At 42.9% G+C, this 17,878-nt stretch overlaps 1 protein-coding gene across 4 annotated transcripts in view; it reads left to right on the top strand.

Moving 5' to 3' along the window:
* The window catches only part of BEND7 (BEN domain containing 7), a 75,719-nt gene that overhangs the window by 24,237 nt on the left and 33,604 nt on the right, over positions 1-17,878 (top strand). For all 4 annotated transcript variants that reach the window (XM_027121906.1, XM_027121907.1, XM_027121905.1 and 1 more), the window contains 3 exons: positions 309-608; positions 3,331-3,453; positions 7,397-7,662. In XM_027121906.1, coding sequence (XP_026977707.1) covers positions 309-608; positions 3,331-3,453; positions 7,397-7,662 — 689 coding nt within the window. The remainder of the gene's footprint in view (positions 1-308; positions 609-3,330; positions 3,454-7,396; positions 7,663-17,878) is intronic.

The raw sequence follows: 17,878 nt of genomic DNA, 5'->3' as shown, positions 1-17,878 counted from the left end.
GGCATCCTCTAATGTTATTATTTATAGAAAATATTTTATAGCTGTATAATTTGAATCATGTTTAAGTAATATTTATTAAGTACCCTCAGTGCAATACAGATACTTTGGTTCAAAAAAGAAAAAAAAAATCCTCTGAGGAAGGAAGATTCTTAAAAGAGAGGCTTGCACCTGGAGTCGGTAATCATTCCCATTTCCAAAGAAGGAAGAAGGGGTGGCCTTTGTTTTGGTTTTGTTTTGGTTTGGTTTGGTGGTGGATTATTTTTTCTTTCGCTAATTTACAGTGGTATCTCTGGCCCCATTTCCATTAGGAGACGAAAGCATGGAAATTAAAAAACAAATTACAGGAATGAGAAGATTACTGAATGACAGCGCTGGGAGGATCTACCAGCGTGTGGGCAAGGAGGGGGAGAAGTTGAAAGAAGAACCCCAGGATCTGGATTCGATGTGGCCTCCGCGTTTGAACCCTGTGGAGGCCCTACCGAGCCTGCACCCGTCTTCCCGGGGTGCGTGGAACGAGCTACCAGCCCAGAGCGGGCGGTTCTCAGGGCAGTATGGTACCCGCTCCAGAACCTTCCAGAGCCAGTCCCACGCCGCCGGGAGCTCCAATGGTATGGCTGTCATCAGATGCTCACAACGCTTCCGGGGCCGTTGCCCCAACGTGTTTTCTGTCTAAATATTCAGCATGTTCTTTGAGTTCAACATATTAAACCCTCCCTTAATCACCCACCCGCCTTAGCTGAGTTATCTTAAAAGACCGGGAAGACATAAAGGAAGAAGTTGAAGAGCATCAAAAACCAGAATTGAGACGCAGGAAAACCTGGGGGTTCTCCATTAGAAGGGATAGTTTCTTGGTAGAGATTTTAGCCCTTTAAGAGGTTTAAAGCCATCATTTGCAGAGATAACGATACTATTGTCACAAAAGACTGAACAGTTAGGGCAGAAAGAGCTCCTCCCGCTCTGTCATTAAAAGAAGCTTCCTGGTCACGCGGCGTATTAATACGTCCCCTGGCCTAGGCTTGTGCTTTCTTCATTATCGGAAGAGTCAGATAAAGGCAGGACTGATGACCCCGCCCCCAGGTGACACCTTCACTTCAACCTCACATTCAAGCTACTGAACCTGTTGAGCCATATTTTACAACCTGCTTCATTCAGGTTGAAAATTATTCCTTTAAAGTAAAATTTCCTTAATTTAAATTCCTAATTTTTTTTTACTAATTTTTATTGGAGTCCAGGTGATTTATCATGTTGTGTTAGTTTCAGGTATACAGCAAAGCGAATCAGCTATACACATACAGATATATCCCCTCTGTTTTAGTTTCTTTTCCCATATAGGTCACCACAGAGTATTGAGTAGAGTTCCCTGTGCTAGACAGTAGGTTCTTATCAGTTATCTATTTTAAATTCCTAATTGTTAAGAAAAAAAAATCAAATGGCAAACTTTTTTTCAAAGCATAAGGAAAAACTTGATGATTTCTCCATTCACGTTAATTTTCCCTCCAGTGACATGAGATGTTACTCGTTCTATAAATTATGTACAGATGTGCAGAACTGTAGTTTTCACACAGAGAACAAGAAGAAAGGAAGAATGCGTTTTCAGTTTCCTTGAAAAGTTAAGGATTTTTTTTTCCCCATACATCATCCTTCAAGAAAAAGAGAACTACTGTGATTTTATTTTTCTTTTTAAACACAATTTGCAAGAACCAGTTCAGAGGTATGAAGAGCCATTCTGAGCCACTGCTGATGAGACAGGGAGGGACCCCAAAAGATGTATGGGTGTCTTCTCTCTCTCTTAATTTTACATAAGCCAATATCAGATTCACATGCTGGCATGCTTCCAGGTTAGAAGGAGATGGCTCTTTTAAGGCTCCTTCATAAAAATAAAAGGGCAGTTCTCTTTAAAATTAGAAAATGATTTATAACAAGCTGAAAAGGGTTGGTTTTGTCCTCTAAAAATGATAAAGATAGGCTTGGAATAGTGACTAGGAATATTCTACAACGTCCTCCTAACTCTACTGCCATGGGAGAAATGATGAGAGAACTAAAATAGCCTTAGGTATGTATGAAGTTAGTAAGCCCCGCATCAATGAGCGTCGGGTGAACAATGTTCTGTTTTCCAGGATACAACAAGGATAGTGGATTTACTTTGGAAAATATTAGTAACGGTAAAAGTTGAAAACATGAATTCCCCCATATTCGTTTAAAAATAGATCTTTTTGTGCTGATTGCTTGCATAGTTTCGATAGGAATGCATTTGGCGTCTCGTTGGAATTATCTGCACTTTTAAAGTTGTAACATCTCAATGTGCTACAACTCTGAATGTAAATAATTACGCTGTTCCAAAGATTAAGTATATCCACAAATAATGCATATTGCGGGATGTAAATTACGTTTAACGTATACTAAAAGATATCACTGGACCAAAACCTTAGAGCTTCCCTCTTCCACCTGTGAAAAAACCGAAGCGATAGCAGTCTCTCACCCTGCTCCACTTAAAGGTAGCAGGGTTGGATACTGAGACTGCGCTGAAAGCGTGTTTTTCCAAATGTCCCGTTTTATTACAGGGATAATAGGAAGATATTTGTAAGGGAAACAGGATAGTTTCATGAAGGAAAAGATACTAAATTTAAACAGTGGAAAAGAGACTAAAGTGCAATTAAAGAAATGGGAACGGAAAAAAGATGTAGAAGGATCTCCTTTATGTAGCTGGAGAAAATCTAACACCCCAGCCCCCTCTAAACCCTCAAGTTCAAATGGATCCTCCCAGACCCTCCTGCCCCCGCTTTCTCCATCCCAGACATACCACACCCAGAGTGAAAGTTTAATGTGTTGACCGTTCTTAATTTTTGGAATAACATGATTAATGCTAAAACTATTTTTTAAACAGACACATTTAATTCTTAATATGAACCCTCAGGACATATCCAACTACCAGGTTTTGTTTTTGTTTTTTTTGGTAACGCTGTTCTCAGAGCTAGTTTTTTGTGCAATAGCATGAGCGTGTTTCTAGTGAATTTTTCTGGAATTGTTTTCTGAGATGAACTGGGGTGTCAGTAGGGAGGCCTGCCGTGACAGTGAATTGTGTGTGTCCGTTCACGCAGGCTCTGCCACCCGAGACACAGCACGCACCTGACAATAGAGAAGGCTGGATAATTAGACGAAGTCAGACCCCAAAATTTAGGCTGTCCAAATTACTGGGTACATGTTCCTCAGGCACGACTTCACAGTTAACTGCACAGGCTTCAGAAGCCTGTCACGGTCCCTTCCTTCTTTTTTGGTTGTTTATAATCTTGCTGTTGCTTGGCGTCCGTCATTCTTTTCTTTCGTGCTCAGGAGAACTTCCAGTGGTGAATTCGTCAGTTGGATCAAACTGCTGTACTTGTAACTGCCAGTCGACGTTGCAGGCCATTCTCCAGGAGCTCAAGGCCATGCGGAAACTGATGCAGATTCAGGCAGGTACGGAGATCAGGCCTCGGATGGAGGCCTCGGGTTTTGAATGCATACGTGACAGTCAGGATGTTCATGGTGCTTTGATTACTCTCTGCTTCCCTCCTTGCTATCTTTTTTTTTTTTTAGTTTTTTTAAAAAACATTTTTACTGGAGTATACTGGATGCCATGCTTCTTCAATTAGCCATTTTCTCCACTTTTTCTACAACCCATCTTCCCATTAGCAACTCTAACAAATGCTTTATGGCTGGTACATGTGCTCCGGATACTTCACCCCGACTCCCCACACTTCACAAATGTCAGCTAATTAAACTTTGAAACAATTATACCCGAAAGTGGGCAGAGCTGCTCAGGCTCATTTTCCTAATGGGAATCAACAAGGAGGTTCACGTCAGGGAAGGAGGTGAGAACGGCTCATCTTCCCTCCTGAGGGGCTCGGTTTGGGGGCTGCATGCATCTCACACACTCCCACTCCTGCACAAGTTCCACACACACACACACACACGCGCGCGCGCGCGCCCCCTGCACTGGGCTCCGTGTGACAGGTGGGGAGCCACGCATTTTTGTGCACACGAAGGAGCCCTTAGGAAGCGTGGGCTCCGCCGGTGAAGATTCCAGAGCATCAGCTGACAAGAAACGTTGGCCCTCGGGCCCTGCCTGTGGCTTTTCTCCTTAACATTCAGGTCAGAGAAACTCAGAGACACCTCCTGTTTTGTCTTTTTATTTACACGACGCTTTTTTTGTTCTCGGCCCTGTTGGACAAGTTGAAGAACAGAAGAGCAGTGAACTTGCAGTTTGGGGTCAGAGTCCCAGTTTCTCCTGTCCTAGCTTGTTTAACTTCTCTGAACCTCAGATTTCTCATCTGTAACTGGAGTATTAATATCTAACTCACAGGGTTGTTGTGAAAATGGAATGAGATAGTAAACGGAAATGAACTCTGTAAGGCATGATCCGAGCCTCAGCTATTTCGTTAGCGTTGTTATGAAGACCTGTAGCATTTCATAGAGGTCTAGAAGTCTAGGTCCTTATTATAGTGGATGTGTTTTGTAGTCTCCACAATTAGGGGAGAAAAAAAGGACATTTTTGTGACAGGTACAGAAAGTAACAAATCATTTTATTAAACCCTCCCCCTTGTCAGGAAAAGCTGCTCCTTGAGCAGGAAGATAGCACTGTCTTTTATGACTATCCTCCCTAACCCCCTTTTCTCTGTAAAGGTATTGAGAAAGGTCACTGTTCAGAAACTGTACCTGGTGCCGTTTAGTGCATTCTAGTAAAATTTTAATATTCAATGATGTGGTTTGATGTAAAAAGCTTCATACTAAAACGTATCAGTCACCCAAGATCACGTGAAAGTAAAATGGGCAAAAGGCTTTCTGAGAAGCGACATCTAATTTTATGTGCTGGATTTGGTCTTATCCCAAGGGGAAAAAAAATAAGCATTTTGGTCAGGCCAGTAAGCATTTAACTCACCTTGTTCCACCAGGATAATCTGTGTTCTTATTAACCTGGTAAAGGCTAACATCTGCTAAATGAGGAGCTCAGAAAGAAAGGTTACTTCATCCGGTACAGATTCTTTCCTCAATGGAAGAATTTGTTAGCACTTAAGAAAATGTGCGTAGGAAACTGTAATGATTTATTTTGTTACTTAAGCTCCTTACTCCTGAAATGGCAAACTACAAATTGCAACCCTTTAAATCCTTGACTGAAGCCTTTTTAGGATCTATTAAGTAAATGCCGCTATGTCACCCTGTTTTCTTTTCTGAACCTCTGCAGATTAGGGTGGTAAGCGACTCCAAAGCTGTAGGAGAACCCAAAGGATAAACTGAATAAATTACTCTCCTTTCCTTAAACTTAAGAATTTTGTTGAGTGCGTAGATTTACTTAAGGTTTATTGCCTATAAAACGTAGATTTAAATTCTATTTAGAAAGTTTCACCTTTACTTCAGGGAGAAAGCCAGGATTAAGATCAAGCGATAAGATCTGGATACAACAGACTACGGCTGCTCTGTCCAGACTTGCGGAAGGAGGAGAAAAACTTAGACAGTACCTGTGTTCTTTAAACTTAAATCATTTTGCTTTTAATTTTGGAAAGTGAGGCTGGAGTCCTAGACTGTAGATAATTGCTTCGGTTGTCCACCTGACTTTCGGGATGGAGACCCAGCCGCCTCGGGTGAAAATCTGGACCAAACAGAGAAAAAGTTCCTGTCCGGCTTGCATAGTAGGATCACTTGAGGAGCTTTAAAAAAATCCTGATGCCCAGGCATCACCCCTGGAAATTCCAATTCAAATTAATCTGGGGTGAGGCTGAGGCACTGGCTTTTTTTTTTTTTTTTTTTAAAGCTCCAGGGTGATTCTAACATGTAGCCGAGGTCGAGAACCGGTGAGCTAGACTAATTACTGCATGGGCGGTCCAGAAACTTCTCTGCTCATTTTACAGTGCAAGAAGTTTGTTTCTAATACTTATTCATAAATTTCTGTCCAGCCTAGAGATGCAGATATCAAGTTCAGACTACAAATATTCTTTATTTCCAACCTGATAGGAAAGGATCCATATGGTGTGCACGTAAAGATCTTTAGATTTTCATTTGGCTTATTTTTAGAGGTGTACTTCTGTAAAAAAAAAAAAAAAAAAAAAAAAAAAAAAGCAGCTATGTCCTGTGGTTGTATTTATCAAACCATATCAACACATGAAGATTTAAGTAGTAATGCCATATTTTCCTACTAAACTTTGCATCATTTTTATTTATTTATTTATTTATTTATATATTTGGCTGCGTTGGGTCTTCGTTGCTGCGCGCGAGCTTTCTCTAGCTGCGGTGAGCGGGGGCTACTCTTCGTTGCGGTGCGCGTGCCTCTCATTGCGGTGGCTTCTCTTGTTGCGGAGCACGGGGTCTAGGTGCGCGGGCTTCAGTAGTTGCGGCACGCAGGCCCTGCAGCTCGAGGGCTTCAGTAGTTGCAGCACTCGGGCTTCAGTAGTTGTGGCTCGTGGGCTCTAGAGCGCAGGCTCAGTAGTTGTAGTACATGGGCTTAGTTGCTCCGTGGCATGGGGGATCTTCCCAGACCAGGGCTCGAACCTGTGTCCCCTGCATTGGCAGGTGGATTCCTAACCACTGTGCCACCAGGGAAGCCCCCAGAGTATTTTTAAATGGTTAATAAACGTTACTTCTCGAAGGGCACCAATGAGAACTGTAATTAGCATCCTTGGTTCCCTTAAGTACCTAGGCAGCATCAGCACCCAGTTCTTGCTGGGTGCTTTTCGTCTTTGGAACTCAGACTGTTTCTGGGTCTTACTGATTGGCTCTCCTCGTACAGAATTATAGCCTTCCTCTTTTTCAGCTACATGAAACTGAGGCAGAGAGGAGCAGCCTGGTCGGAACCCAGGAGAGCAGTGTGTGGAGATAGTTGGTGTGTGAGGCCGGAGTAACTGGACCTGAAGTTGACCAGCAGGCCTGGCCCACATGCTTACTGGTCATTCCTGAATGACGCTTTTGATCAGCTTTGCCCCAGTGACCGTCCTTGCTCAGCCTTTGTCAGTTTTGGCACCTGCAGGTTGCTGGCTACTGATCAGTTTAACCTCAAGTGACAACTGGAATATTCCTGAGACTGGCTTGCCAGAAAGCATGAACGTCCACACCGCAATTTAATTTCCGGAGTTCTCAGTTATACAAGAGTGTCATGGGATGCGTAAAGTCATGCTTCAGTGTTTTTTCAGAGCTCATCATCCCTTCCTCCTGTCGATTACCCACCAGCATTTGGAGCAGAGTATTCTCTTGGGTTTTTCTGCCTGTAGACCTTTAAGGCTGCATTTGGTTATCTTCAGGTCCACCGTGAGGTTGATTTCAGCGTGCCTCGTCCTTGAGTGAACCCACTTCAGCCTCAGTTTATGAAGCAAGTACATACTCCTGAGTTAGAGACAAGTGCCTGTACCATGTTTTTGTTTGTTGTTCACAGTTGGAACCCAGAACAGACAACAACCCCCAATTTCCCTTATCTGCTCCCAGCGAACTGCCGTCTCACGCAAGAGAAATAAAAAGAAAAAAGTGCCCCTGAAGACTGTGGAACCTCTCACTGTGAAACAGAAGCCCAGTGCGTTAGAAGCCGAGAAGAAGGCGGTGGCGGCCCCCGAGAATCCCAGTCTCCCCTCGGCCGAGCACACCTCCCCCAGGGAGAACCACATCCTAGGATTTGGCATCGTACTCGAATCACCAGCCTCTGATGTAAGTTGATGTTTTCTGGCTGCTGACGCTAATGTGTAACTTTGCCCTTAACTAGTTCTGCCCAAGAAGACCAGGGAAACTTGCAGAATACACGTGGGAAAGAGGAAAGGAAAACTCTTAGTAATTCCCTTGCCCAGGATTTTCTCTTCTGAAAATCTTAGGCCTTATTTCCTTAAACATGCTTGCATTCTCTCCAAAAGGAGAAGGATGATGAAGTTCTGCTCACTAATTTCGTTAACATCTTTAACTTTGAAGCAGCCGTTTTCAATTTCCTCAGCGTAGTGAGCTAAAAGAACATAATTGAATCCTTTGTAGATGGGCATAAATGAACAGAACCCTACAGGTAAGGTCACACCTTTCTAGAAACGCAAACTAATAATAAAAAAAAAGAGCAGTGGTGCTACTTCTGTTTTATAGATGCAAGCCACACCGCTAAGTAAGTCGCAGTGCCGTGCCACTGAGTCTGTGTAATGATAGGTTAACTAACAGTCTGCAAAGGTTTTTCTATTTAAATATCATCGCTAGAAGGTCGTCGCAGCCCAAGATGCTGAATGGCATCTGAGACATTCGTCTGACTTACCATTTTATAGTCACACGGCCATAAACGAACTTCTTCAGTAATGTGCTCTGTCGGCCACGGCGTACCCTCCTTGCAGTACCTTGATCTGAGTACACTGATGCCGTGAACTCCAACTCGTTGGGAGAGTTCCTAAAATAAACAAGGATGGGTGAGCTATCATTACCAGATGGCATAGGATGAGAATCTCGCCGAGAACTCTCACAGGCCTATATAGGATGAGAGTTTGGCCCCACCTCTTCAACTTTAAATAAGAAATACATCGCTATTTTAAATCAGTTCCTTTCAAGCTGCAGACAGACGGTCTGCTAGCACGGGTCTTTATAAAAGGGAGGCAACAAAAAGAATCATCTCGTGACTTGGTTAGACTAGAAAATCATTTGACCTTTTATCCAATCCTTGGCGTGAGGGGTTCCTGTTTATTTGTTTCTTTACCCACGAACACACACACAATTGTTAAGAAGTTCTTCTAGACTAAAAACTTAGTTTTAAAAAATCATTAATGACGACAGCATTCTACCCTGGACCAGCTGGCTCATTTAATCCTACCCCATTGTTACTGCAGCCGAGGCCCTGGTTTCAAAGCCCACGTGGATCACACGTTTGGAAGCAGAGGTAAATGATTCCACAACACAAAGTACATTCAGTCTGAAGCAGTTTTCATAATACTTCTACATTTTTCTTGAATGTTTTAGGCCTTCTTTTCTGTGATAGGCATTAAGGTATCAGGAGCAGTCATTTGAGTGGTGAAAATCGTCTCCTGCGTGAGTCGATCTAATGCTAATAACTGAACTTGCTCCTTTCTAAAAAATTCTTAAGGTCTAAATGTACTTCAGAGATAAATTGAGAAAGGTCTGTTAAAGGCTTTATGTACATTAGTGAAATAGAATAGAATTTTTCTTATCTTTACCAATACCAGTATCGTAATTTGAATACCAAAAAATAATTTGCTTTTTATTCATGATGATTTTTGCTAACAAGAGGTGTTAAATTTAATAAAGCACGTTCAGAATTGTCCATGTAAACTCAGTTAGGTGCTGACTGTCTCTGACTGGAGAATAACATGCTTCTAAAGAAAAGCAAAAGCGTACACAGATATTATCTTTACATCATCCAACTCATATGCCCTTTGATTCATCTATTCCACGGAAATTGTCACTGCACCTAGAGGACCACACAGTGAGTCCCATCATCAGAAACTGTGTCCCCGGATAGTCTTGATGGCATGCGTGAGGCTGGCCCTTTAGGTGGTGAGACCATCAGTGCTAAGGCATCTGAATCTAGGTGCCCTTCTAGTCTTCTATTATTTCTTAGCCATGAGCCTTTTAAACTTCGGTGGAAGTCCAGAGGAGAAAACAGAAAATAGATCATAATCTTGTAGGAATTATTCTATAAAATCAATTGGAGAAAAGGTAATATAACTGGATTATATATAAGAAGATGGGCATTGTGTATCTGAAGATGGGCTCTGAAAAGTACCCAGTGTTGGGACGATTAAGTCCAAAGTTATAGGACTGGGCGTGTGGTCCATTGTAGTTGGAGCAGCTGTGTGGCCTGCACTGATAGCAGATGATGATATAAACATGGGATCGAGTCAGACAGTGAAAGCCCTGATGTGTCCTGCCGAGGCCCTTGGGCCTTTTTTATCTTGTGGGCACTAGGGAGCCATTGCAGATTTCAAGTAGAGGAATAATCATACCTGTGTTTAGAATGGAATCTGGAACAGCACTGTGGATGATTGATGAATATAGAAAAGAGACTAGAGGCAAAGAGAGCAGGAAGAAGGTAATTCCAGGCGGCCAGGCAAGAGATGGGGAGCATCTGTATGTGAGCAGTGAGCCTGCAGGGACAGAGAAATGAGAGGCCCCCGGGGGTGCCCACACAGAGGACCTGGTGGCTCAGGAGAAGTAAGCCCCGCATTTCTATCCCGGAAAACGAGGTTGGTCACTAGATGCTACTGATTTCCTTAACTGAGACAGGGAGGACGGAGCAGAAGCAGGCCTTCAGTGCTGGATGGGAAGTAAAAAGAAGCCGAGTGTCCTCAAAAGGTCATTAGACGTTTGGAGCACAGGAGAAAGATGAGAGCGGGAAGCAATGAAAAAAGGACACATAAAACCTGTGCTTTATTGTTTTTTAAATGTAAAAAAAAAAAAAAAACTACTGTAAATTGTTTAAAGTTCACAATGCATTATCTTTTTTTGCTGTGACTTTTGGAGTCACCCAAATACAAATTTGTGTATCTAGGCACAGGCACGAACGTGAGGGGCTGTAGATCACTGCAGGTGGACTGCCAACCCTCTGACCCCTGACGGGTATCCCTGCTCAGTGCAGAGAAACAGGGAGCCCTACTCAAAACCAGCTACAGCCCAGCACCTCGGAGTGCTGTCAGCACTAAATGACCTGGAGCACATAGGGAAATCCTCCTGCGGTGCCTGGCACATAAAAGGTACTCAGCATATGGCCAAACGTCTCCGTTTGTGTTAAGCACAATATACAAAATCACCTTTTAAAACTCTGGGTCTAGGACTTGGCGTTAATCAGAACCCTCTCCTCAGTTTAACTCCTATTTTCTTGTTCTTTCCCTGTTATTCCTCACTGTGCACACATCCCCCCGCCCAAAGCACCAATATGATTTCAACAATCCTTTATAGGACTTGCTACACCAGTTTGTAATTATTTACGTGATTTCCTCTCCTTCCCCCTTGGCTTCTCAAGGGCAGGGAATAAATTTTAAAATAATAATAATAATAGCATTAATAGTAGCAGTAGCAGTAGCGTTTGTGTGCTATCCTTTGCCAAATAATTTTTCGAATTTCATCCTTACTCTTTGAGGTACTAGTGTTATCCTCAATTTATAGATGAGGAGACGGTGGCATAAAGGGCTTAAGTAGCCTGCTCAAGCCCACAAAGCCAGAAAGGGGGAGCTGGTTCCCAGACCAGGGCTGAGTGTGCCCTCACCCACCGAGTGCCAGACTTGGGCCCCTGCTCTAGCCCTGTTCTTGAACGTGACCACCGCTCACTAACTGTTCATGAGACGATTGTGACACAAAGGAGACCTGGAAGGTTAGACTATGGCTGTGTGTGCTGTTTACTTGGAAGTCTCTGGGGGAGACCTTCATGGTTAAGGGTGCAGCCTCTGAGGTCAGGATGCCCAGGCTACAAGCCCGGCTGTGTGACCCCGAGCAAGTGCACCCACCCTCGCCTCCCTCAGTTTTCTCTCCATAAAATGGGAATGATGACAGTGCTAACCTCAGCGACGGGGCTGGCTGGAAGAGTTAAATGAAGACATCTATGTAAAGCACGTAGAATATAGTACCTGGTATGTTTTAAGCACTCAGTAAATACTGGGTCTTTTTTAAACCTTAGCAGTCCTAGCTAAGTACCTTTATAGGCGTAAATATACATGTTTGTTAAGTAAACTTATGTGTACATAGACACGAACAAATACACAGGAGCTAATAGTGTTTTTAAAAAGAGAGTGGCCAGAAATCCTGCCCCTCTTTGGGGGCAGGATTACTTGACCCATTTTAAGTTAGCACATTAAATAAAATTGAAACCTGAACGACACAGAAGCAAAAGCAGAAACCCCAAACCAAATTTCATATTTAAACACAATATTTAATTCTTTCTTTAGGAGTTCCCAACCCAGGATTCTGCCAGTACTCAGACCAGACAGTTGGGAATATTTTGCAGTCACTGTTTCTCCCTACCTGGTTGGATTTATTGGTTTTTCAGGGCAGATGTACGTGGCTTCGTTTTATTTCCTTGTTGTTGCTTCTTGTTGGGCTTGTCCTTTGGCCACGGTGAAACACTAACATCAGTTTTTTTTAAATATTTCAAAATGTTTTTTAGAAAACATAGGAAGTGTTTTTCTATTTGGTGTCGTTACTATGAATACTTTCCAGTAATCCTAGGCAACACAGAAGTTATCAGAAGATACAGCTGTGGATACCCATCAAATTAAGATCATTTTGTTAACGTTTATGTCATTCTTAAAATAAATAATTTAAAATGCATTGGTGCTTTCAACATAAATAGCTCCTGAATTCAGACTCTGTTTTCTTAATTTCTTCTTAGCCCAATAAATAAAGTGATCCGCTGGGACCTGGTAAAGCAAATCAATCGAGCAAGTGATTTTTTAATTTATTCGTCGACACACTGAAGTCAAGGCAGTCACATGCTTGAGAGTTTAAGCTCTAGTGCAGACTGCCTGGGTTCACATCCTTGCTTCACCACTTATTAGCCGGCTAACCTTAAACAAGTTACCTAATCTCTCTAAACCTTAGTTTTTACATCTGCAGACTGGGGATCACGAAAGTGGCCGCTTCCTAGGACGATGAGAATTAAATTAGAAAACCCACGTAACGCGCGTTAGCCTAGGGCTTGGACTATAGTAAGTAGCGAAGACACGCTAATCGTAGCGCCATTTTCCAGGGCTCCTGAAATGAAGGAGTCCTCGCCCTTCAAGTATACCATATGAGGAAAACACATAAACAGTCATCACAGGGTAGTAGGACGTAAGGCTAGCAGGCTGTCAAGGTGGAGCCGGCCTCTGCCCAGAGGGTTAAGGACTGGCTCTCAGTGGTGGACATCTTCTCCGAGGAGCAGTTTCACTGGAGTTGTGATGCAAGCAGCTAGACTGCAGTGGCTGAGGTCTTATGTGTTAAACATTCTGGCTCAAATAGCTTGAGCATAAATCAAGCCCAAGTCCTCAGTCATTAATTTACCACCTGAGAAAGGACGATGCTGAAACCACCCCTGAATGACTTGACAGTGTCTCATTATGCAAGTGCATGGAGGCGTGTTCAAGGAGCCAAACTGTATTGTCTTTTTAAAAATTCATTAATTCGTTAATTGATTAATTTTCATTTATTTTTCTGGCCATGCCACGAGGCTTGCGGGATCTTAGTTCCCCGACCAGGACCAAACCCAGGGCCCCGGCAGTGAAAGCACCGAGTCCTAACCATGGACCGCGAGGGAACTCCCCCCTGTGAAATTCTTAGTTCTACCAAAATTTTGTCGAATAAAAATCCATAGTTGACTTAATAATCCAGAATTGACTCTTTCATGACTTCCTGTAATTATCATCCTATTCAACGTCCAGTATGTGCTAGTCTGGAGATTACGCCTACTTTTGGATGGAACTCTTGCCTGAGCATTTTTTACTTGCCTTTTTACAAAATGGGTCCACCCACCATGGGGCCTCTGCCCCCTCGATGCAGTGGTTCTCGGTTCTGCCACGTCCCCAGGCCACGCTGTTTTGAGCTGTGCCAGCTGGACCAACGAGAGCAGGCCCGCCTTCCAATCCGGTGGGTTCTTGGGGCCGCCCAGCTTATTGGCCATGATCTTGGAGTGGCATTTAATAAACAGTAATGGTAATACTTGCTAAATCTACCTGGAGCGGACCTGAGTTATAGGGAACAATTTCAGTTTTTCTCAAACAGAAGCAGATTGCATTTGCGAGCAAAATACAATCAATTACGAAGGGGTTTTGTGTGTTTTTTTTGATTTCATAAACTAAAGCTCATTTTTGTAGAAGTACATCTAGTACACTGCTAAATAAATACTGTGAGAAAAAAGGATCATTGTGTATGATAATACTATGAACAGAAAGGTTGAATTTATAGCTTTTAAACATTCTTAAAAATTTTGTTATGTGTTTTCAGTCCAAATCCTGCCTTTTCATCCATAGTTTCCTTGTAGGTTTCAGTCTTGAGCCAGTCTGAAACTTGACTAGGTGGCAAGTCAAGTGTAAGAACTATTGTGTATAATTCACCAGTTTGCAATTAAAAACCTGGGGCTAATGCCCAATATGAACATTCACGCACTTCCTTTTACTCTTTTAACCAATGACCACATGTAGCTTTTTACGTGTCTTACTGTAATTTGCTACTGACAATACCTTATATAAAACAGCCAATATCAGAAATATTCCCTGTGTGATTAATTTGTTATGACTGCCTTAAAATAGTTTTACATTTTTTCTTTAGATTATATAGAGGAGTCACATGATATGTTCAGAGAGACTTAGGGGAAAATCTTTTAGTCTACCAGGTGTTATGGGATCCCCCCAGCCAAACCAGACCTTGACCCCAACTACTTCTAAGCAAAGGGAGACCACAGTTGAAATGCAGAGAGAAGCAAGATGGTTAGTGTGTCCACAGGCCTGGGTCCAAGAACATTTTCAAGAGTCCTCATGACTACATGCAGTTTTTGCCTCCCGAACTTCCCTGGGTGTAAGATGAAACTGGATAGGAAAATTCAACATTTGGTGCATAACTGTGCTAAGTGGCTGAGGTACTGAAACTCGGCAAGACATACGTGGAAATCCAAATTTATAGGGAACTCAGACTCTTAACTCTTAAAATGGTGACTCCAACTGTCGTAAATCCTGCCCCATACTTTGGATGTCATCATTTAAAGATCATATTACTTCAGGAATCAATAGAATCTGTAAATTAGTGTATTAGCCGTCTGTCCTCACTCGAGTATCAAATAGTAATTCTGTCAAAGGAAGTGTAGCTTTTAAAACGATACTCATTTGGAATAGTGGTGGTTTCTATCATAGCCATCGTCAGTAAGCAGAGAGATCTCGCTTCGACTAGACAGTAAACACAAAGAAGAGATTCAAGCATACAATTAAAGAGTTTTAACCTGTTTTTAAATATAAGTGCAAAGTTGTGGATCATTACACGGCTGTAATCCACCTGCCATTATATTTCTAAAGTGGGAGAAAAAAAAAGGTTTCAGAGTAAAAATTTGAGATTAATCAACCTTGTATCTTTTCTTCATGTCTCAGGATGTAAAGCTCCCCTCCTTTTTTTTTTTTTTTTTTAAAGGAATTGGTTCGTTGCGTTGTGGCCCCTTAGTGCACACCGACAACCAGCTAAGAAACTTGCATGAAAGAAAGCGTGCGAGGAGCAGGGAGGGGCAGAGACCAGTCACCTTGGCCTCTGCTGCTGGCCTCCACCTAATAAAACTGATTCCTTTGTAAGGGACGCATAGCTGGGCCAGTTCATGTTCCTTGATCTGGAAGGAGCGCTCCAAAATAACAACAACCGTCTGGCAGTAGAAAGTGGAACACGAAGCATCGACAGCTTCTGCATCGGGAGAGCATCTCAGAAATCAAAATGCTACTCTGACCCCACAGGCAGTCTCTCGGCTCCACAGAGACCTCCAGAGACTTAGTTTTAGGGGTTGCAGCAGATGCCAGAAACAGCGACTGCATCTCTCTCCTAAATCCTACCTCCAGGGCCCTGATAAAATGCTATCCTGGCCCCCTAACCAAAACCCCTTCCCCCCTCACCAGCCAAACGCTGCCTAACGGTCTGTACCCCTCTTGTAGCGCTTATCGTTCTCCACTTTGTATGCTGGGGGTTTGTGCACGTGTCTCGTCTAGTGAGCCCGACCTTAAACTCCTTCCACACGGAGGATGCTGAGTAAATATCGATTGATTGAGCCAGGGCAGTGTTCTCTAGGTAGCCTGCTCCCTGAGCTAGCGTGGGCCCTGCGGGGAGAAGACTGGCGTGCCGGACCCGGGCAGGGCAGACTCCACACATGTTTCCTTTATGTGGGGATAAAAGACCTCGAAATCAATACTAGTCCTTTTGAATGAATTCTTACATAGTGTTTTGTTGATTCTGAGAAAAATCTATCAGGCGCTAGTTGGGTGTTTGGCACTCTGAAGGCAAAAGACAGTACACATTCTGATGAGAAACACAAACTCCCGACTAAATAAATGCAGTGTGAAAAGTGCCAGAAACGTAGTTCGTAGAAAATACTCTGCATATGTGAAGAAAGAAGTGGCTGGTTCTGCCTGGTGGCTAGTTTAGGTCAGAGTCTCTCAAACCGGGTCCAAGTCCTACAAGATGGCTGAATTTTAAACACCTGCTTGGGGGTACCAGAATCCAGCAGAGATACCTGAACGAGAGAAGATGGTATGGTATCTTTCCCTTTTCTCTCTTGCAAATTTAAGGGCTACTGTACCCCCCAGCCCGGGTCCTCAAATAGCTGTGAGTTGCTGTTTCTATAAAGTAGACTGCGGTCCTTTTTTTTTTTTTGTTAATGGAGTGCTTAGCAAACATCTGTGGTCAGTTCATTTAGCATAAAAGGTCTAAAGTCAGCCGTAGGATGTGCAAAATCAAATTCTGATTATAAATGAAACGTCATCTTCGATTTTGATGGTAGAATTCTCTCAATCCTAACATTGCTACATAGAATCATTCAGCCAACGAGCATTGAGTGCCGAGTGTACAGCTTCTGTCCCAGGAGTTGGGGGCACTGCAGCCTCTGCAGACCTTCACCAGCACTGAGGTGCGAAAGTCAGGAAACCATCCGGCAGCACTGTGTTCATAGTGATATTTACCAAGCATTCAGAGACCAAAAGCCAAATGGCAAAGTAGAGCGGAGAAGTGAGATGACTTTCTGGAAAATCCAGTTGAGAATTCCCTTTGGGAGCAACAGGGCCCCAAGTCGTCCCCACGTCATCTGATTTCATTTAAGCCCTTCTCTGAGCCCTTTACTCTGACCGCAGCACAAACAAAAATAATTCCTGCTCCCCAGGAGAAAAACTAGTCCCAACTCCTCACATTTCTAACATGACTTAGAAAATCTAAAGTAGTATCAGCTTTGCAAAGTTTTAAACATGGTATCTAAGAAAAAGCTTTTATGATACATCCTAAGGGAAGATTCCTTCTGACTTTTTTTTCTAACAAAAGTTTACCAACTGCACTTCTTCACCTTAAAGTTATTATTTTAAAGTCGTCGTGTTATAATCAACAGTAAATGACTTAGTAGTTGAGATAATGACTGATGAACTTTGATCTATTTAACAAGAATTTACTGAGTGCCTACAATGTGCCAGGCCCTAGAGATAACAAAGACTGAGTTCCAGGCAACAGGAAGGGCCGTGATCGAATCAGTAATTATAATACGGTCTAGTAAACACAGTCATATAAGTATGTCAAATAAATAGCAGTGACAAAGCATTCATTGCTGCCTCCTCGGGAAAGAAACAGTTAGGCAAGGCTTTGAAAAGGCAATGGTGTGAGCTGGGTTGAAAGATGGGAAGGTGGGTTGTAAACATCCATGGCATGTACATAGAGAATGTATTATCAGTGTCTGAGCTTATGTGGTAGAGTCCAAGTTGAAAGGGCCCTTATCGGCCTTCTGATCCAGTATCCCAGTCAGGAAACCCCCAGCAGGGAAACACTGTGATTGGCACACTGGTTTTCCATTGGTGCTCTGGGATAGAGCTTCAGATTTTCCTCCCAAAAGCAGGGATCAGGGCACCTGCTCAGCATTGTTGTTGATGTATTAGTTGACCTAAGTTTTCACTGGAGGAAAAAAAAAAAAAAAGCTCCACAGCTTAAAACCACTGGCCTAGTGCCAAGAGCATGGGACGTAGAGGGTAGCCTCGTGTTTGTGTCCTTAGGCAACTGAGGTCAAATTATTTAACACAGGAGAAAGTGATCTGTAAATAGTAAGGCACTGAGTACGTCTAAATTAGTTTTAAGTCATTTTTGTTGTGATCTCTTTGGGCCTGTGTTCCCTCCTTTACAAAATGAAGACGTTTCACCCAAGAGTCTCAAGTCCCCTGCGTAGCTCTAGAATTAAATGCTTTGGGAATTATCCAGCTTT

Source organism: Aethalodelphis obliquidens, unplaced genomic scaffold, assembly GCF_003676395.1.
Source record: "Aethalodelphis obliquidens isolate GAN/ISIS:26980383/991018 unplaced genomic scaffold, ASM367639v1 scaffold23, whole genome shotgun sequence".
Taxonomy (NCBI): domain Eukaryota; kingdom Metazoa; phylum Chordata; class Mammalia; order Artiodactyla; family Delphinidae; genus Aethalodelphis; species Aethalodelphis obliquidens.
Note: the sequence above shows the minus strand (reverse complement) of the source record. Positions and strands in the feature narration are given on the sequence as shown.